General features: G+C 43.0%; 1 protein-coding gene and 1 long non-coding RNA gene across 3 annotated transcripts in view; one reads left to right on the top strand and one right to left on the bottom strand.

Annotated features, from left to right (window-relative positions):
• Nucleotides 1-15,109, bottom strand: part of LOC130385352 (rho guanine nucleotide exchange factor 12-like) — a 26,284-nt gene extending 11,175 nt beyond the window's left edge. The window contains exons 1-18 of one of the 2 annotated variants that reach the window (XM_056593817.1): nucleotides 15,038-15,109; nucleotides 14,087-14,919; nucleotides 9,213-9,307; nucleotides 7,835-7,933; nucleotides 6,888-6,937; nucleotides 6,429-6,486; nucleotides 5,639-5,913; nucleotides 4,840-4,953; nucleotides 3,851-3,976; nucleotides 3,632-3,730; nucleotides 3,401-3,511; nucleotides 3,126-3,224; nucleotides 2,722-2,764; nucleotides 1,990-2,095; nucleotides 1,332-1,469; nucleotides 1,139-1,171; nucleotides 711-825; nucleotides 350-464 (exon numbers count right to left, since the gene is read on the bottom strand). In XM_056593817.1, the coding sequence (XP_056449792.1) occupies nucleotides 350-464; nucleotides 711-825; nucleotides 1,139-1,171; nucleotides 1,332-1,469; nucleotides 1,990-2,095; nucleotides 2,722-2,764; nucleotides 3,126-3,224; nucleotides 3,401-3,511; nucleotides 3,632-3,730; nucleotides 3,851-3,976; nucleotides 4,840-4,953; nucleotides 5,639-5,913; nucleotides 6,429-6,486; nucleotides 6,888-6,937; nucleotides 7,835-7,933; nucleotides 9,213-9,307; nucleotides 14,087-14,118 (1,708 nt within the window). In that variant the 5' untranslated portion in view covers nucleotides 14,119-14,919; nucleotides 15,038-15,109. The remainder of the gene's footprint in view (nucleotides 1-349; nucleotides 465-710; nucleotides 826-1,138; nucleotides 1,172-1,331; nucleotides 1,470-1,989; nucleotides 2,096-2,721; nucleotides 2,765-3,125; nucleotides 3,225-3,400; nucleotides 3,512-3,631; nucleotides 3,731-3,850; nucleotides 3,977-4,839; nucleotides 4,954-5,638; nucleotides 5,914-6,428; nucleotides 6,487-6,887; nucleotides 6,938-7,834; nucleotides 7,934-9,212; nucleotides 9,308-14,086; nucleotides 14,920-15,037) is intronic. The other variant, XM_056593818.1, reaches the window with a different exon arrangement.
• A 2,155-nt stretch (nucleotides 15,110-17,264) lies between these two features.
• LOC130386199 (uncharacterized) lies at nucleotides 17,265-19,245 on the top strand. Its single transcript, XR_008896095.1, has 2 exons — nucleotides 17,265-18,021; nucleotides 18,195-19,245. It is a non-coding gene; the product is annotated as an uncharacterized LOC130386199 (long non-coding RNA).
• Nucleotides 19,246-21,574: the final 2,329 nt, after the last annotated feature.

The raw sequence follows: 21,574 nt of genomic DNA, 5'->3' as shown, positions 1-21,574 counted from the left end.
GCATCATAAATTAATTTTGGTATGTGATAAAATATGAACTTGAGTGAGTCCTAGCTCAAACAACATAGCCATCAAACGTGCGTTGGATTGGCTGATTCCTATCGTTGGCTTACTGGATAGTACACAGGCAGGAAATAACATTGTCCTACAGGAAGTGTGTATCAGGAAGAGGGTCACTTCAGTAGCAGACACTACATATAACGACTCAAAAGGGAAGACGACATTCCAACAATACGTTTTCTCATAACGTGGGTGCAGCATGTGGATGACTCTTTATTCGTAATTTAGCAGAATATGGCTTGCAATAAATGCGTTAATACCTCTTGGTGACTACTATTTTTGAACTCACCGTAGGTGGAGTCCACTCGGCTGGGCCTGCGTGGCTGGCCGAGGATGTTGTGAAACCGAGGCCTTTTCACCTTCTCCTCCCCCTCCTTCTCTGACTTGCTACTCTTGCTCTGTAACTACAATTTGTTTGGTTATGGCAAAGCTGGAAGCCGAATTGTGCATCTTTGGTGGTATACATGTATTTTAGAAAATGATCCTTTCATGGTTATATATGCTTATTTATATATTTTGTGTGTGTGTGTGTGTGTGTTTGTGTGCAAGTGTGTGTGTGTGTGTGTGTGTGTGTGTGTGTGTGTGTGTGTGTGTGTGTGTGTGTGTGTGTGTGTGTGTGTGTGTGTGTGTGTGCGTGAGTGAGACCCCACCTTGATCTTGGGAAGGAAGTTGATGCGGATGCGTTTTGGTTCCAGGCTGCGCGGCTCCTTGATCTTCACTCCGAGGTGCTTCAGGTAAGCCAGCATGACATACTGCATTGTTGCACTGCGAGACGCAACGAGAACAAAAACACACAAAATGAACTCTTGTCATACATGTGATATAGCTGTTTAATGTAGAGAAAAAATATATCAAAAAGGAAAGAAAGAGTCCCATCCCTTTTCGTTTCTTGAGCACCTCACGTAAGTCTATGGATGGTGTTTGGATTTTAATGGACTTTGATTCTGTTTATCACCTGGATTTAATTAAGTATTGGTGTTCTTTGTTTTGTAATGACATTTTTATAAAAATAATTATAAAGTGCCTATTTAAGTGCATGTAGAGCCTATATATGAAATCATTATTTCTCGTATCTCACCACTTCTCTTCTTCTGCGGGATGTGGTGCCACCCTACAAGAGACAAAACAACATGGAAGACTTCAACAAAAACATACAAACCATTTATATATATATATATATATATATATACATAAACAAAGAGCGAGAGCCAGAATAGATAAATGTGATTTTGATGATAGGGCTAGGGTTAGTGTGCAGGGGGTCTCCTTACAAGATGTCCTCTATCTTGGAGACGATGTGCTCGGCACACGTGCACTCTCTGTCGGGGGCCGGGTGGCCCCGCTCCCGCTCCAACTCCAGCCGGCTCAGCTCCGCGTCCGCCAATGTCAGACCCATGCTTCGCTTCTGCCTGCCAGGACCATCCATCATCCACAAGACAGGAGAACATCATTAATAACAATGGGTTATTCATTTATTAAAATAAGATCTGAATGAAAATAAATAAAGACATAGTTATATTAATAAAATATGTATAGAAATTATATGAGAGGATTCGTTAGATATAGAAGTTCTATATTTAATTGACCCCGACCTGGGATGAATGCAATTATTATCTTCTCTATCTCGCTATCTTTCATTATTGCAACTGACAAAAAAAATAAATAATAATAATTGAAAGGTATAATCATAGTACAATCATTTTTTTGCAATTTAGATATGGTTCAGGGATAATGATATGATTAGATCTTGGATCGTTTTTTATCAAGAACCCCTGGTCAGGGAGAATTTTGGAGGAATGATGGATGTTCTCAAGCCTACTGCATGAATAATATCAGGCAAGATAGCATTTGAAATGAATCTGATAACGGTGTGTTTTTGTGTGTGTAAGTGTGTGTGTGTTTGTGTGTGTGTGTGTGTGTTTACATTACCGAAAGTCCTCCAAGTTTTTGTGGATGTCGGGTAGGAGTGCTTCCTGTAAGAGCTGGGTGTACTGTTTACAGAGCTCGTCAGGGATCAACTCTAACCGCCGTCGGTCTGCATCACACACACACACACACACACACACACACACACACACACACACACACACACACACACACACACACACACACACACACACACACACACACACACACACACACACACAAACAAACACACATCCACGCATAGACATGTTATTCAAGATAAAAAACATTTGTCATTATGCTGATAGCTAAGAAAGAGATACATAAGAACCTGGGACAAGCAGAAAGAGCACAGAAATAATAATAACAATGAGTTTAATTGACTTAATAACTAAACTATTCAAACAAGAATACTGTGATCTTGACTGTTGACTGTTTCGTATTGAATCTTGTTTTTCACTAAGCCAGTCATGTGTTGAATAGAGCTGTATCCGTCCAATCAGACCAACAAGCACAACGAAGGTAAAGGGATCACAGTAAGTGTTTAATACTGTCAATGATTAAACACACAGGGGATAGGTGACCCAGTGGTTTATTGCAGGACAGTGTGCTAGGACATTAATACACTGCACCAAACACAATAAACAACAATAATACATAGTAGATGATCAATGATAAGATAATAATTACATTAAATTAGTTTTCAAGGTAAATGATCAATCTGTGACATGGTGAAGATAGGGACTAAATTCTTACCCAGTTCTACTGACACAGATTCTGGGACATGTACTTTAAGATTCTGTTATAAGGAAAAAAAACATTATTACATTATGATTCATACACCTATTTATCTAAGCGGTTAATATATTTCCTTCACAAACAGTATACAAAAGACGAAAAGTGTTTGCAGCAGACACGTCATCATGACAGGTGAGCATGAAGCGTACAGATTTGTTCAGTAAGTTATTGCTGTTTGTTACTGCGTACATGCTGTATGCTCTGCAGGGCTTTATGTGCAGATAACACTTAGAGTCAGAGAGAGTAAGAGAATAAGAGAGTAAGAGATTGTGAGAGAGAGAGAGAGAGAGAGAGAGAGAGAGAGAGAGAGAGAGAGAGAGAGAGAGAGAGAGAGAGAGAGAGAGACAGAGAGGATGACTTACTGCGGTGGGGTCGAGGAAGAGGGAGTGGAGGTCCATGAAGATACGTCTGCTCTCCTTGGAGCGGGTCTGCTGGTGAAGGTCAGCGTACAGGTAGCACAACTACAGGGGAACACAAGGAACAGATCCACAAGGGATTAATGGCAATGGATTCATTACATCAATATATCAATTTGATATTTGAGGCTGAGAATTATAGATAGTGGGCTGGGATACGCAACTTGCATTGGAATGAAGCGTAGTTTAAAGTCTGCGTTTATGTGTGTTTGTGTGTGTACCAGAGGTGCAGGGTCAAACTGTGAGACCACGTGGTGGAGGAAGGCGGCAAGGTGTGCTGGTCTGGATTTCAACGACTCCATGCTTTGGAAACAGCTGCACTGGCCATTTATCTAGAAACCACAAAGCACCACTCAGGAAGTTGACTCACTTCACACCAACAGGCTCTGATACAGTGAGAAGACTCAAACTTCCCTTCACTGTTTTTCTTTTTCCGCAGTGTCACTGCGTACCTGTTCCTGTTGCGTGTCAAAGTAGTCATCCTCCGCCCCGATGATGGGAGGGTGGGCTGGAGATGGTGGTGTTCCCATGATGCACTGGGGGCCAGGGTTCTTCAAGGGCATGAGAATAAGACACAACACTGAAATATAATACTGAACGTGACCATCGGTAACCGAGTGATACTGTGTAGGTGAAGGCTTGTGTGTGTGTAGGATGTGTGTGTGTCTCACCAGAGGGTAGGGGTCATCTTGGTCTGGAGAGGGACTGAAGTGGGGGCTATCGTCAAGGTTCGTCTTTGGGTTGTGGCAGGGCGTGTCACTTTGGCTAGGGTAAACTGGGAGGGGGCTTCCCGTCACCTAACACACACACACCGCGGATATACACACACACACACACACACACACACACACACACACACACACACACACACACACACACACACACACACACACACACACACACACACACACACACACACACACTCAGACACAGACACAGACTCACACACACACACACACACACACACACACACACACACACACACACACACACACACACACACACACACACACACACACACACACACACACACACACACACACACACACACACACACACACACAAAGACAAACATTAAGACAAAATTAAATGTTTAGTCTGGAGCAAAATGCTGGAAAATCCCCAGCCAAAAAAGACCTTATCACAGCTATTTTTAGGGTGATGATAAAATGGGCCCCTCTCGTCATTAGGGAAAAGTGTATGTGCGCAGCATTTTACCACTAGTTTCCTGTTGTTCTTTAAGCCGGCGAGCGCTTCTGCATTGTACTTCTTATGAAAACGCCACCACAGCAGACGGAGACAGTGGACAGAGTTCATACCAGGCCAGTCAAACATGGTTAGACTGCTCTGAAGAATAAAGGTCCAAAAGGTCCAAAGGTAAACCCTAACCCTTACCCGGCCGTATCATAAATGAACGGGAATGATGTAATGACGCCAGGTCACAATATAACCCAAGGCCCGCCTTACAACCACATAATAACATCAAATCAACAAATCTTTGCTTTATAAGTGAGAATTCTTTTTCTCAAATTCTCTGAATATCAATACTCACAATTGTCCGAATAATAATATTCCATTAAAAACATAAATCCAAAAATAATTCAGTCAAACACTAGACATGATGCCAAAGTGTTGAAATAGAGAGCGGGCTTCTGCTTACGAATTGACCGCCCGCTGACGACCAGAGCTTGTCGTTCAATGGGGACGAGCGTTTCATCTGCCACTCCGACAGCACGGCGTCCCCATCTTCATTCTGACCAACCAGGATGTTGCTCTGAAACGTAATGTATGTAATGACTAGCCAGTGTCATTGTTGGTTAATGCAGGTTTTCTTCTATTATTATTATTTTTTTTTAAAGGTGCCATATATATTATTTTATAACCTCCCACTACTACATGATTCTGATGTCCACTCTTAAGCAGTGAATCCCAATTGAGGGTGGGTGCACACTACAGAGCACAGACTTCCGTACAAAGTGCACCCCAAAATATATTTGCTCACATTGTTTTTACAGAGCAGAGCACAGAGTATACACGTAGCAGGGCTATACTCATTTGCTCACTACAAAACTGAATTGCATTTTGGAGGTGAACATTGTAAACTGCTATTCTGCGACCGTCGTAACACGGCCGTGTGCTTTGGATGTGAGGGGGTATGGGAGCAGGTTCCAGGGGGTACTTGTCAAGATTGAGGTTTTACTTAAACCGAACATATAATCATTTTGATGTCAAATCGCACTACTGATATCACTCATCAATATACATGGTGATGCTAAATGAAACCTGTATAATTATATTTGAAAGGAAAGCATTTCTAGTAACGAGCTGCGCTGCTGTGACATGAGACGAAAGAGGTTGGAAAACACTGCTCTGAAGCACATCAACCTATAGACACATAGCTCAAAGCAGTACATAGAACCCATCCATAATAAACTAGTTCTACCACGGTGTGTCCTTACCCGGAGAGGAGTGGGTGGGCCATTAATGTGCTGCTGCTGCTGGGGGCTACTGTTCATGATGTCATCGGTCAAAGGGCCCCCCTGCTCCAGTATTGGGGGCTGAACGAGGGGCGTCGAGAGGGGCCCGTCTCCTTCCCGTCCCTCTGACTTCTGTAGCTCCCCCTCCTCCTCCTTCTCAACCACTCCCTCCTCCTCCTCCTGCTCCTCTTCCTCTTGCAGGGCCTCACTGAGCCCTGGGGGCTGGCCCAAAAGTGTCAGCGCTACGTAGGAACCCGCTTCACAGGGGGTAGGGGGGAGTGGGGGGGAGAGGGGGGAGGAATGGGAGGTCACAGAAGGAGGGCACAGTGAGTAAGTGAAAGAGTGGGGGTGTCATGATTGACAGCCAAGTGTCTGGCTTCATTAGAGACTGTGTTTTGTTACAAAGCAAGGCAGTAGCTCGAAGGCTAAAGGTGATTTTAGACCGGAGAGGAAAGTTTATATCGGGGCGGCACCGACACAAGATTTGACTCCCCTCTCTAGTGGGCTCCGCTCCACATACTTTTTATTTTGCTGTAAATGGGGGATGCTACTAAGAGAGACAGGGAAAGAGATATTTGTCTAAAATCACGGAGACTCGTCACCAGCCAGGAACAAAGAAGAAGATGAGACCACTTGGTTTGTACTGAGAGTTGAGGCGTTGTTCTTTCTGTTTCCGTTCGAAGGGTTATTAAAAGCAATAAAAGCATAGTGTGTAGTAATCAAGTGTAGTAATCACTGATAAGCTATGCGGCTAGGAAACAGGCACACTTACATTTTATGAGCTTGACCACTTCTATGTGGTTGGACTGCGTCACTAAGGTCCCGTTTACCTGCAGAAAAGAAAAATAAATACAAGTGAATGATATTCAGAATAGAAAAATATGTTTAAAATAAAAATAAAAATAGCCACACATTTTGGCCTATCATCCTATGATACCACAGACGTATGCATATCGATTAGCGAGTGCAACAACGTCATTATCAAGAGTCAGTTGTTAAAGAATAAAAGGTTATCCTCGTCAGCTCTGACCCAAGCTCCGAGGTGAAAAGAAATGTTGATTGCATATCGTCTTTAAAAGTATTCGTTTCTGTGCAAAATACAATTCACATTCCTGTGCAACTACGAAGTTAAGAAGTTCAAAATGTTAAATTTCTATAGCAGGTATTGAACTACAATAAATATATAGAACAAGTTGCCAATGTATGCGTTGAAATGTTAATCAATACTCACCTTAATGATTCTGTCACCTGTTTGGACACCTGCTCTCATTGCAGCACCATCTAAATGACACATAACCCAAGACAGTTGACCATTCTAATGTCCTTTTTTCTGACTGAAATCATGTTATTCGGTGCCTGGCTGAGTGACTCAGCTGGCCTGAAAAGTGCATAAAAAAAAAATAGGTGCATTCAATTTGAACGAGCTTTGAGGCTGAATTTTGTTCTCCGGCTCTCCTGACTCATAGTGAAAATGACTTTCAACTTTAAGTGTGTTGCTTTATTTCTCCTTAGTTGCAGACGAAAGAAAGGGAAGTTATATTTCGGATAGCAACAAAAACCAATGAGACGTGTATGAGACGTCACCCTCACCAAATGAAGTGGACTCTGTTCCTGTTTTTTTAGGCAGTGTGACTCATACAGTCAGGGCCGGCGCTCGGCATAGGCGACTAGGCGATCGCCCAGGGCAGCAAATGTGTTGGGGGCGCCCTCTGGTGGTGCCCTTAATTGATTATTAATTAATTATTAATTAATTAAGGGAAGCCTTGTCTAACCCTAACAGCCCTGTCTAGGGTGTAATTTAATGTCGAGTCGCCTAGGCCCTAGGGCACCGAAACGGTCAGCGCCGGCCCTGCATTCAGTGGGTATGATTTTTGTGGTACTAAGCGACCTTGGGTGCTAGTTATTATTAACTCTGTGAAAGTCACAATTTAAATGTACTACAGCGCTGCATTTCGGCTTGCACATCTTGTGTGTCTTTTATTTTAATGTTGTATTTGGTTTATGCCAAAAGATTTCCTCGCCCCTCGCCCACATTAAGATCCCCATAGGGGTCAAAAAGAGACTGTGTGGAGAACCACTCATGAACCTCCTATTCCAGCTTCTCATAGTAAAATAAACATGTTGCCATGTGTGTTTTTCCTGTGAGAGCCAACTTGAGTTCCATCTGCGGAGGCTCACCTTCTTTGACCATCTGTACAAACACCGGGTTGTCTCCACTCACTGTCAGGCCAAAGCCATTCTCATCCCTCTGGATGATCACGCAGCGCTGCACCATACCTGCACGTGCACCCACACACACACACACACACACACACACACACACACACACACACACACACACACACACACACCCACACACACAACACACACACACACACACACACACACACACACGCACACACACGCACACACACGCACGCACACGCATCCACACACACACACACACACACACACACACACACACACACACACACACACACACACACACACACACACACACACACACACACACACACACAACAGATAAACACATATAAATATGCATACGCACACACCGCCTTAAAATGATAAAGATAAAGGGCAGTGTGCACAAGACGATTTCACTTGTGTGGAAAAAACAAAATATTGCAGCCAGATGTGGAGCTTATTCATAACAAGCTTTTTGGTTCCCACTGAAAACATGAGCATGAGCTCTGACGTTTCACTGTTTCAAGCATCACTCGATAGGTCAAGTAGAAAGCTATTATATAAGGTAAAAAAAACGAACAATATTATTAATGAAAGCTTTGGGACGGCCTCCAAAAAAGGCTATCGTAATCACCTTCAGCAATCCTACATCAAAAAAGAGTGTGTTTGATGTCGACAGTAGACTAGTGGCTAAGCCGGGGGGACGCCTGGGTCAAACCCCGGGTAAGAATAAGTAGGACCCCCCTACCCCTACCTCGACCCCATAACACGCAACACTCAGTGAACCCTGGCTCGATTCCAAACTAAGAGTTTACTGGGTGACAGAATCGACTCCCCACCTCCCCCCTCTCCTCATTTCCATAGCAACTGGGGACATCCATCACCTAAGCATGAGGCCACACCAGCCAAAGAGCTGTCAACCCTGGTAGGTTAAAATCACCCGAGACTAGGCTGCTACTGCTCTGCATTGATTTTCATTTCTATAGTTTGTCTCCGGTCGTCCTTGTGTTTGGTGTCCCAGTTGGTGTTTTAGACCCCAACTGTTATGTTGGACTAAACGGCCAAGAGAACGTGTTTAATAGTATGATAATGTCGTTTACAACAAGACAAGCATCGTTTGGTGTGAAAATAAATAGTAAATGCATGACTAAGGGTATGCTCAGAGTAGCCAAACTCTCAATTCACATCTCAGGGTGTATGTTTTTTATATGGGGACAACTACTTAACACATAATCAAACACAATTAGGATCAGGTGTTGCAAATTTCCATTGCATTGACCTGTATTTGCAGTTTATTTTAGAACCCCCCCCCCCCCCAAACACACACACACACATTTCATAAATGATAATACTATATATTAAACCTCACCTGTTGGGTCAAACTCATGCTTGAGGGAGATGGGGGACTTGTCATTCTTGGGTTTCTTATCAGCAATCTGGTCCTTATTGAGAATGTTAGGGGTCCTGTCAACAAGAAAGGAGTCACACTCAGCTAAAACTCATATACACACATATCACAACAATGCAATAGGAATGTGAATAATTTCATATTTTGGTAAAAAGTGATATGGCATGGAAGTCACGGACAATGATTTTGTAGAAATGATTTAGCTAATGAAAAGGAAAAATGGAAACTTTTCATTATGATAGGAAACTATATTAATATTTTTTACACATTGCCAATTAATCAGACCTAACAGAATTTGTCTCTCAGTACCAGAAATAATAATGAATCCATGGTCATTCTTTAATCCCATGAGTGGGTGAGTCATGTGAACAAATGTCAGGTCGATTTGTCAGTGTTAATCATAGGTTAAATCAAGACTCAACACACAGATGTTAGGGAGCGCAACAATCGTAGCAACATAAATAGAATACGTATTTGAGGTGGAGAAAAAAGTGTTAAAATCATATTCAGTGCCAAAACATTGGGTGGAAAAACCCTCATATTTCAGCCACAGTTCCAGAAGCATAAATCTGCGACTGCACTTAAAAAAAAAAAAGTACTTCCCCTGCTGCTAGAGTCTACACCAATACTCCGTAAGTAAACCGTCTTCCCCTCTGATAGCCTAGCAACCAGACCCTATGAGAGTGCAATTCTTCCAGCTCCAAAGGCACAGTGTGATAAGAAAAAAAGGGATCCATGTGTTCCAGCACCACCTCACGTCTGCCTCCCCCAACCCCAAAGGCCCCCCCCCCTCCCATCCTCCCCCTCCTAGTCACCCTAGTGGATCCTGCATTCAAAATCTGCATAGATTACACTCATCTCCTCCATCCTCTGCTTCCTGTCGGCTACAGACCTCCTCCTTCCCACTTCCATCAGAGGGAGGGGGTGGGGGTATGGTGGTGGTGGTGGTGGGGGGGTGCTTCGGGCGGAGTGGGGCAGAGGGCTGTTTATCTGCCTGTTCCTTCCTCGGTGACAATGGGGACCAGGTTGCACTCTCAACAATGGGCCGCTCGCGTCACCGCCAAACGCGTACGGCTGAGCTGCGCTGCGGCTCTGTGGGACGTATTCCCGGAAATAATGGGGGCTTCTGGCTTTGCTCCCATTTCCCGAATGTGGGAGAGAAGTCTGCATGGATGAGTAAGAGGGGGGGGGGGGGGGGGGGTGATAGGAGGGTTGGGAGTAGAGAAGAAGGAGGCACTGAAATGTGTGACAGAGGGCAGAAGACAAGAGGTTCTTTGGGAGGGTTTAATGTAACCCGGTGTCCACCAGCCACGAGGAACCATCCTGTGTAAGATGTTAACGAAATGCTCCAGAAACATTTGACCGCATGAAAACAATGTTTTACGCAATAATAGAAGCCCCCTATGTTTGGTTTTGCGGTGGCTACGGAACTAGACATAACATATCAAAGTAACTCTGGTCTACCAGCCAAAACACCAGTAGTGCTATAATGGAGAAGGAGAGACGTCTAGGATAACGATTAAATGCTTGTCCAATTTGGTTACGTCATGAAAGAATCGCTAATATGCTTTTCCTATGGGGTCTGAGGAGATTAACGGCAGATAATGAAGAGGCTAGACAGACCCGTGGGTAGAGAGACGCATAGATGGGTAGGTGGTGTCTGACTAGCCATACAAACTAAATCTGACTTGAAATGGCCACAGTTTGGCTACGATAAGAAAGTAGGAAAGAAAATTTAATTGGGTACACTATTAGTTGTTATTTTCTAGCTAAGATACCCAGGAGTTTCCTCCCTTTTTCTCTTTCTGGTAATTGTGCAACCGGCCAGAGGGAAAAGAAAACTATAAGCAACAATCCACTTATGTCTTGGAAGCTAAAAATACCAGAGAACCCCTTGGAGACTATGACAGGAAAGCATTCGACTCCAAAGGGTTGGAGATAGAAAACTGATAGCCCGCCTTAAAGCCTGGAGCTTACACTTTATCCTGCTCGCTGCTTCATTTTTGGAAGTGGGGGCATTAAAAGCTGCAGGCTTTATTGAGTTTTGATAGGATCCAGATCTTCATGGCGATTTGAGTGAGGTGGACTTGACTTTCTGAGCTGGTTCATGCACTTAAAACACCTTTTGACCCTTACTTGGAAATAAATTATTCTCGTCTAATTTATTCATTTAATCATTTCGACATGTCACTTGGACTGCAATCGTTCAATGGTAGTGAACAAAGAACCCACTCAGGGAACAGCGTCCATAAAAATAAAGGGGTATAAAAGCGCTCATTCTTAGCAATGCCAGACTCCGATCAAGGCTCAGCCATGATTCATAAATGCCAAGTTCACTACGAATGCTTTGAATTAACTTGAACACAGTCCTAGCAAATCCTTGCTGAATACAAACCTAAAACGGCACCATGGTAAAATTGGCCCTTGTATCATAACCAGCAGTGTCGAAACAAGCGCACTCTGCAAAGGTTAGCGGCCCTGTGGAGCCCGGACAGACATTGTTTACAAGTGATGTCACCACTTCCCGTGAGAGCCTTGTGTGGAGTGGGTGAGTATGTGTATGTGTGTGCCTATATGTGTGTGTGTGTGTGTGTGGGGGGGGGGGGGGGAGGGTACACCCAGATCAGCAAAACAGAGTGACAAAGAAGAGGGATAGAGCCAGCCCGAGTTTTGTTGCTTCTAACTTCCATTATACTCCAGGCTGGCTCCGATAGACAGCCTTTAATGTTGGCTGGTTTAATGGCCTTTTAACTAAATATATGTATAACATAACATAAAATACACAGTATGGGCAACATGCAGCACTTTAAGTTTAAGTTCTGTTTCTGTTTTAAGAACTGGCTAAAATGTAGTGGCTGATTAGGTATTTATCTGGAGGATTATTCTATGGTATGGATATTAAATAAAAGGGTTATATTTAGGTGATTGTTGCAGTGTAATGTCTAACTACATATTTGTTTGTAGTTTCACTAGCCATTGTATTCTATTTGCTGCATGAATAAAGTGCATGTATTTGGAGTGGGAGGAAACCCGCACACCTGGAGGAAACTCACATCAACATGTGGAAAACACGCCGATCGGCCCCAGCCGGGGCTTCAGAAGCACCTCTTGCTGTGAGGCAACAAGGCTAACTAGTGCTTTCTCAATGTGCAAAACACGGGTAGAAATGCACGCACGTACACGCTGCAAAGTCCTATGCAAAGAAGTTCTAAAAAAATTGAATGATCTACAATTAACCTGATGACTCTCTGATCTATAAAAGGGCTTTTTCGGTTCTCAACATGTGTTTGTTAAGTCGTTAAGGAATCAGCCATTGGATGTATTCTTCGACAAGGAAAGTGTAAATGCTCACGCTCAGTCCGAGACTGTACTACACCACACAATGGCTATGCCAGCAACATAAGAGGAACCTCTAAACCGTGTTTAATAATAGGCTTGGTTGAAATGTGGTGGAGTAGGCGAATGTTGTGGGCCATGTCATCATAACACTGTAACCAATTTCTAAACAGCCTTCACCATTTGATGTCAAAGTGGTTATCGTAGTGGCTGGCTGATAAACAGCTGACCTTGAAGCAGTTTGAGCCGTGGCGAGTTTGCATGGATGGCAATGGTTACAATGTCTTTCATCTCATGTCAACGAAAGGCAAATGTTTCTTTAATGCGAAGTGTCTGGAAAATGAAACCCTTTTTTCCTTCGGTCATATTGATTGAAATTAATGTATTTAGACAAGCAACCTGGTATTCAGGTCAGTTTGGTACAGGCCGAAGCACACCCACGACCTGTGTTGCTGACTCCACACCAAGGGGAATTGGTTTTGCATCCCATAGACTGTTTGGAGAAATAGTTAAGTAATAGCAAACTGCAATCAGACAGCAACAGTCATGTGTTTTAGTGATACCTAGCAATCCAATTCGACAAACAACATCAAAGAACAAATAATCAATTCTTAACAGTCTTGAGTTGAGGGAAACTTCTGGAATCAGAAGGCAGTCACGCTCATATGAAGCAAGCAATCATGGGGCACAAAGTCAACCTCAAAGAGTCGATACTCATAGAGCCGACACTACAACATTTTGGTGGCATTAATGTTACTTCCAACTGATTAATATTTACAAGCACAACATGTTTAGTTTTTGAACAAAGTATTTGATGTAGGCCCATAAATAATGCCACGATTACTATATAAAACTGTGATGAAGGCCTTGAAATCAAAAATCAAAGCAAGGCAGAAGCAAATGGTTATTGGGGGCATATTTTGCCCAAAGGAAGGCCACACACTTCAGTTGTTTGGCCCGTTTGTATGGAAATGAGTGAAACACAGAATAGTTTATCTTGTGCCTTGAGGGACAATCAGTGTGCCAGGATATTTCATGGAGCTCCCAATAAGCATGTGAGGATCCCATAAAAAACATGTTTGTTACCAAAAATTCGTAGAGGTCTTCACAATACCTCTGACACCTTTTTTTTATTTTTTTTTACTTTTTTACTTGAGTAACTGCAGGTTACTCATTGATGAGTTTGTCCTCAGATGGGGAGTTCTTTAAGGCTGCACCCAGACCCTGTTGTAGATTTCCCTGAGGCCTGTGTAGCCAGGGACTTAATCTGGCCCAATTATACCTAATCAGTTATTGCAAATGTAATAAGCATTGTTCTACCAGAGAAGGGGCTGTCCCTAAAGTTTGACTTAAGTGTTCCGCGTCACTCTGAGATAATGATAATGAGATAATAACCATGCTCAAATGCAAACATATTCCCAGCCTATTATTGGGGTGACAATCAAAGTATGATTTGGCAAAGTATAACATTAAAAGGGGAGCATTAGAAGCAGCATTACCTGTCAGCGAGAGTTGAATGTGTACCACTCATTGGGATGTCACTTGCGTTTCCTTGGACTTCACCCGAATATCATTCAGCCACAACATCTATGATCTAACTATCCTTTAATTTTTCAAGACTCTCTTTTAATGCAGTTCAATAAATATACTCGGAAGAATGTGTTAACTTGTATCCAAAATTACATGTGGCGTTTGATTTCCGTTTCGCAACCCCACCGTAGATGTTGAGGCGAGGTAGAGGATGATGTAAACAGAGAGTTCACAAGAAACGGCCGACACACTTCTGTAATGACCAGGCATCCAGATGCAAAGATGTTGGAAGAAATGTCGAATTTCTGCTATTTCACCAGCCGTTGTCTTTCAAAATAACAGTGGCGACATACACACACACACCAACAACTTTTGCGTGTCTAACTTATGTTCTGTCCAAAAGATAAAGTGTGCAACGACGAGCCGTTACGTTAGATCGATCACGAGTTGAAGTCCAGCAACTTGCTTGTATTATCCTTTTAAGGTGGCTTGGTTTGCTGTAAATTCGCTCCACTTGGTCACTCCTAACAATTAGTTGTCTTCCGAAATATAGTGATGGTAGCGAAATTTCCCCGGTCGCCAGTCCGTTATCCTGTGTAGGATGCAATTGCGTCAATGTTTTCCTTACATCCAAAAGCAAACTTAATCATGATCCTGGAAATGTCAGCTTCAGACCTCAGAAACATCCTTGACACAACGTCCTAGAGCTCAGTCGAGTGTGTTTTCCACTTTGCTCCGTGTTTGGCTGGCACAGCAGTTGACAGCGAGCTGCAGAAGGAGAGAAGAAACACTGCCCCCACCCCTAGACCAACGAAACAAAAATAGAAGAAGATTCGTTCAGTTATCTCGAACAATAAGGAAGTAAACTCATCACGGACAAAAGGTATATACATGTACGTCAAATTGTAATTTTATTTTACCCAATTAATTCAATGCCAAGCCAATGCTGCAGTGGTCCATGCAGCCTAGCAGTGATAAGCCTTGTTGGTCAGATGTTGTGTTGGGTTCTCCCAGTGTGGCAAGGGTCAAGGGTCTAGAATGGAGGTTCTCCGTGGCCCCTACTACGCTCATCAAGTGTACTTATGTGGTGGTAACCTTATTTGACTGAAGAAAATAAAGATAATATTTAATTTCTTTGAAAATACAATGGGGGCACCTTAAGGCGCCAAAATCAGGCCTATAAAGAAACATTTGCACAGTTTGCATAGATTGTCTTTGTAGATCCTGTCTTATCATCACCATAACATAATAATGTTCAATTGTTGGCAACCGAAGTCTGCTTCCACACCTTGAGGTCCCTACATCATAAAATAACATACATAAATAAATAAAAGAGCAGCTCTGAAGTTTGCACGCTAAGAATGTCATTTTTGTTTGGCTGATCAGAGATACTAGCAACACATTATTTTAATAATTAATGTACCCCTACCCCTCATGGCATTGTGAAGGTGTAGAAACATCAGGCTATGCTTGTTTGATGGACAGGGAAAGAACTACTAGTCGGATTGCATTTATTGAATGCAAACTGTTTATTTATTTATCAACAATTGGGAACAATGGGCTTTTAAAAAAACACATGTGTCTAACCATGGGGGCCTCAGTGCACTCCTAGCTGGACTGTTGGGTTGTGGAGTAGCAGAAACAAGGCACTCCCTTAGGCAAAGGTTAGTCAAGAGTGTAATGCAGTATGTATTGATTGATATCGGTAAGAAATGTTGGAGAAGAAGCAGGCTGCATGGTCTGTATCTCAACTGTCCCCACAGAAGGCTGCCCGTGTCCAGGAAAACACACCAAAGCCACTGGGTGAGGGTCAGGGCAACGCGGCTGAACGGCTGCCCTCCACACTGCACTAACTAATGAAATCAGGTTCCGGTGAAACATTATGACGCACTGGAGTTTTTAACAGCATTGGCTCCGATAACCATGAAACGCTCTTCCACCTGGGTGATGAACGTGCCCAGGAGAATAGAGCAGTAGATGGGATTCCTGAGGATGCCATCAAAGACGTTGTTTTTTCGCTGTGGATCTTGCAGGCGTTGATCTCATTGAAGAACTGCACGTTGGCGAAGGCGTTGAAGAGCATGGTGGAGGAGCGTCGAGCGGGGCGTGCCTACCGCTGTTCACTTCAAACATCTTTTCCCCTGTAGAACACATACACAGCAGGGGGAATGTATCACTTACTGTGGATGAATAATAATTAATAACTATGTTTGTTAGATTTGCTTGTTAATAATCGTCTTGCACTGATGTCATTTTCTAATTAAGAGTGAGTACACAAACTACTGGTCTACAATTGTTAATTTGCAATTGTCGAAACGGGTCCTCAGAACCACTGATTGTTCTCGACATCAAAGGTCTTTGTAAAGATGAGGACAAGTTGGTAGAAAGCCTGGCCCACGATGTTCTTCATCATGGAGTGGGAGATGAGGGGCATGTTGCGTCCGTAGGGCTTCCCCAGCAGCAGAGCCTCTGTCAGGGCAACCCGGTATCACGTGATTGCGTGCTCCTGCGCACGAACGTTAATCTATTGAAGCGTGTTCCAGAGCACGATAGTCCGACTTTTTGCGTGTTACACAGAACGAAATGTAAACCAATGCATTCTGAACAGTGGAACCTTGTGGGGGCCCCGATTGAGGTTGGTCCCCGACCACACCCCCAGGACCTCTGCAGACAATTGGAGACGGGCGTCCCAACCCGAGGGGAAGGCTGCACCGCAACGGGGCCACTACTGGCAGGGGCCAAGGCGGCGGCGCTGGCCCCCCTGAACAATCGGGACTGTGCAGTGGGTGTTGGGGTCGTCGGGAGGTCTGACCCCTAAGGTGGGGGCTGTGTGGCGACTCCTACCCACTGGGGAGTCTGGGTAATGGGGTATTCATAATGTTGTTTGGGGAAAAGGGGGTTTATTGTCTTTAGATAACTTGTTTATGTTATTAGGTTAAGTGGGGTTAACGGGTTTGGGGTCTCTATTGTTTGTGTGTTTATTGTGTGTAGTGTTGTCGGCAACCGTTACCCGGAGTCGTATGTCCGTCGGTCAGGTGTGCCGTGTTTTCTGTTATGTGTGTGTTTGAATAAAGGCAGCTCTCGGGGTTGTGCGGTGTATTGAGGCACGAGAGTTGCGTCGCCATTTAAAACTGGGCTCCCGTCTCGTCCTTCCGGTGCTGCTCGTCACAATATATATGCCTAATTATATATTTTGCCTATATATATGTATAGGATATATATAATTAGGCTATAATTATATTATTTAGCGTGTAATGAGACAATCTATAGCCAAATTGTCGAAATAGAGAATCCCCGAGAATCTCCGGGGATATCAGCATGGGAAATCGGCGAATCAGACCCATGAACCTATAAAGAAAGACGTCATCTGAAGCGGGAGAGAACGTTTGCGATGCTGGTTTGTGTCACGTAAGTACAGGGCTCTCATGTCTCATGCATTCGGCGTGAGACACACGCAATTCAACCCATGCACACGCTCGAACCTGTGCCGTGTTCCAATACCCGTACTGTCCGTACTTACTAGCCAAAATTTGAGTACGCAGTACGTTCCAATTCAGATCCGGCGAAAAGAAGTATACTTCAAGGACCCGGATGCCGTACTCAAAACGGGCTAATCCTGAAGTGTGGATTTTCCTTTCTGATTAGCTCTTAATTGAGATCACCTGTCACGCACCCCTTTATAAAGGTTAACACAATGGGTTTGGTTTACTTTTCGCATCGGCCTGTGTCAATCGAGGTTGAGTTTATTGAGGGTTGAAAGTTTTCGATCTAGATTGCAGATCACTATTGTCACTTTATACAAACTGAAAGTATGCGTTGTTGCGTGTTTGTTTTTGTGGTCATTTGACTGAACAGCCCAGAAAAATATTGCTACCAACATGGCACTTCGAAACAGACCACCGCAGTGAGTAAAAGTTATTTTCCTTTATTAATTGTTGATGTTTTTGGGCTGTCTCCTCAGACACAAGCCATCAGTATCCCTGCTCTTTGCACCTTGACATGCATGTTGCCGCTGTTCGTTAACCTAGCTTTGCTGATTTGTATCTTGTGATGTGTGTGTGTGTTTTTTCTTAACAGGTGTTAGATGACTGACAAGATCTATGGGGGGGCCCCCTTTGGGCCCCCCCATACCAACTTAGTCTTCAAAGGAATCTAGTGCCATGGGACTCCAGTGTCTTCAAAACATACTCGGAATACATGAGTATGAATGGTCCACCGAAGGGTTGATCTGGAAGTCACCACGGTCCACGCAGTAATCTGCTGCGTGGGCCGTAGTGGCTTCCAGAGCCATCTTTCGGTCTTGGTCAGGATTTGTTACAGTTGTCCTTCAATGTAGCAGGCTACGGGTTTCTGAAGAAGCCTGCTTTACGTAGCATTGGCGTACAAATATTGTGCAAAATGCTCATGTAATTGCACTAGCACTAGTAACCTGTAGTTTAGCTTAGTTTAACGTCATTCCGTGCTGTCTCTGTCAAATGTGTGGCTTACTTTAAGTCCACAAGGCCCTCTGGTAAACCACGTTGGAACACCCCTGGACAAGGTGATTAGTCACTGGGTGTGTGCTAAAGTTTTGTTCCATTTTTCACTAGTTGGTTAAGGTTTGGTAGAATTGTTTGGATGCTAGCGACGTGATGGCGTATGTACAAGAGCCTACCGTGGCCAGGCCACAGTTGCGACGGCCACGGCCAGATGGCCTAGTGTGAGTGCAACCTTGATTGCATTTGTATACTGTTTACCATTGGATGTTTATGCAATTTGGCTTAATTCATCTGCAGTAAAGCTGCATTTGACTATTCCAGGGTCGTTTTGTACAGGCTTTCAATTGACCATGTTGACTAGTTTGTGGGAAGTTTTTTTTTTTTTTTTTACCCTTGCTTACAATCCAACGGTTGTGACCACTTATGCAACTGGGCTGTGAACCTTGCAATTCTAGTTGTATATTTGTACACGCAAGCTTGTCCATTTCTATCGCCATCACTAACACTAGCTTCAGCATTTCCTTGTAGGCCATTAGCTGACTTGTGTATTGGAGCGATGATTTGGGTATTTTAAGATGCTTGAAAACCTAAAATAAAGCAAAATGCGTGTCTGGTGTGCAAGAGCCAATTTGTTGGCTTGCAGTAGTCATGGAGTTGCCATAGGTCGTAAGCCATCTGGAGGTTGTGGCAATGGAGGCTTGTGGTAGATCTGCCATCCAAGAAAGGTTAATTCTTCTGAAGCATGATTAATAGTTTAGTAATTGAATCTATTCATATAGAACTATAAAATCCAAGACTGCAGCCAGTAACTTGGATCGCAATATGTGGAAAGTATTAGTCTTCATTTGTAACAACAGAATAATTAACATGACTAACTGGGTTTCTTCCGTTTTCTAACTAGGGGGACTTGACTGGTGAGTCTACTGGATTAATCAGTAGCGGTACTTTGCCCAACAGATTTTGATGGCATGACTACAGGGTGACAAAGACAATTATTCCCTGCCTAAATCAAAAGAGACTTCTAAAACATATCTGCTAGAACACTTCCTATACTTTTTGTATAATTTGGTCATGCTGCAAATTTACTTTTTGTAGTTGCTCCATATTTAGTTCTTTGACAGCCTCACCTGCTAGAAAAGTCTATTCAAATCGGCTAAATATAATGAACTAAATTAATAGCCATGAAATGTTGTCACTCATACTAATGGCAAATACCCTCTTTCAGTTGGTGGTTCAACACTGATGTCTCTAGGCTTGAGGGAGAGCTCACAAGTAAATTACACAAATGTCCTGGAGCAATTGGGAATACACTTTTATTTAGTCTACCTGACCAGGGACATCTTTGAACTATAGGTCACCTAACCCAAACTTTTCACTCTTGTTAGGTTGTCCTTTTCTCTTGGTTTAACCCGAAAGGGCTGAAATATCAACATTTCAGGTATTCTGTTTGGATACTGTGCAAAACTTGTGGCTTCACTAATAAAAAAACAAATGTATTTTCTTAATGTGGTTAAACTATTTAAAGATTTGTATGCAAAATATTTCTGCTCAATTTGTGGCCAATGAAACTCTGAAATGTTTTAATTTGCTAAAACACAACTATGGGTTAAAGGTATTTGCTTTGGGCATCTTTTGATATTTTTAGAATCTAGCTCCATTGCCGTTAGAAATGGTGTCTCCCAGTACTGCAAAGTGCTTCCACAAGTTTAAAAAATGGGCAGAAAAGGAACTGCCAACTAAATCTATTTAACATGGGTAGAAAGTTTCCATGGAAGCTCTTGGCTGCTGGTTCCCAACACAGCTCCACTGTTAGCCTGTGACCTTGCGTTTAACTTTTTTGACTTTTGGTGACTTTCACAAAAGAGATGAACTGGTTAATTAAATAAACAAGACATTTCATGGTACCATTTTGAACTGTTTGTGGATATTGCATTAAATCCATATGCTTAACTTTTCAATAATGCATATCAATGAAACAATGGAATGAAATAAATAGTTCAAGCAAATTGTGGGACTTGGCTGCTTTTACATTATTACTCATTTGGGGGGTCATTTCAGTCTCTCCAACCTGCAGGTCGTGCGAAGAATCATGTGAATGGGAATATTCTATAAATGTCTTGATCATCTTTCGTCTCAACACGCTTCAATAGATTAACGTTCGTGCGCAGGAGCACGCAATCGCGTGATACCGGGTTGGATATGCAGAGAATTGGCCAAATTGCAATTGTTTAAATGCGCCTAATTAGACCTAATTAGACCTAGTATGATCTCTCAACTCTTAAGACCTGATGTTGCCCAATAATACACATGATCGAATCAGAGTTGACCAAAATAATCTAAACATTAACGTTTGTTTAGTTGTTTCTCAAATGAGGCATGTTTCAATAAGAAACAACGAATGGACAAGCCAGTATATAGCCACCATTAACTGGGGATGTCCTCAAGAGGGCGCAGTGCCCTTCATAGCCTCTATGAAGGTCCATTATGTGTGTCACCGCCTTATCTCCACACAGCTCCATGAGGGAGAGAAGCTGTCCAGGCGAGGACGCCATGGTCCCGTCACATCTGGCCTCCACCTTATTCAATGGATGGGGGATATCTGAAAAACAATGCAATATAATATTTGCCGACACGTTTAAAGGGGAGATATTATACAACAGGTGTGATTAGCCTAATGGTGTGTTCCTGAATCTCGGTCTCGGAGAATAAATAGCGTTCCTGACTGTTCATCTTTGTGATTGTGTCATGAAAAAAGTCGTTGTTTATTGTTAGCTACATTAGCCTCTTTGGGAAACCAGCCCTAAAAAACAAACAACACATCTTTACATTGCATTGCACGCACAGCAAGACCATGCAATGTATAAATTGGTGACCGGAATAAAGTAGCAATGTAATCAATTGTGTACGAGCATTTCAAGTCGACATTAAAATGACCTACGTGGTACAAATACAAAAAAAAAAAAATGTCTCCGCGGGCGC

The sequence above is a fragment of the Gadus chalcogrammus genome, chromosome 7 (genome assembly GCF_026213295.1).
Source record: "Gadus chalcogrammus isolate NIFS_2021 chromosome 7, NIFS_Gcha_1.0, whole genome shotgun sequence".
In the NCBI taxonomy this organism is placed as follows: Eukaryota; Metazoa; Chordata; class Actinopteri; order Gadiformes; family Gadidae; genus Gadus; species Gadus chalcogrammus.
The sequence above is the reverse complement of the archived record's forward strand: the minus strand, read 5'-3'. Positions and strand labels throughout refer to the sequence as shown.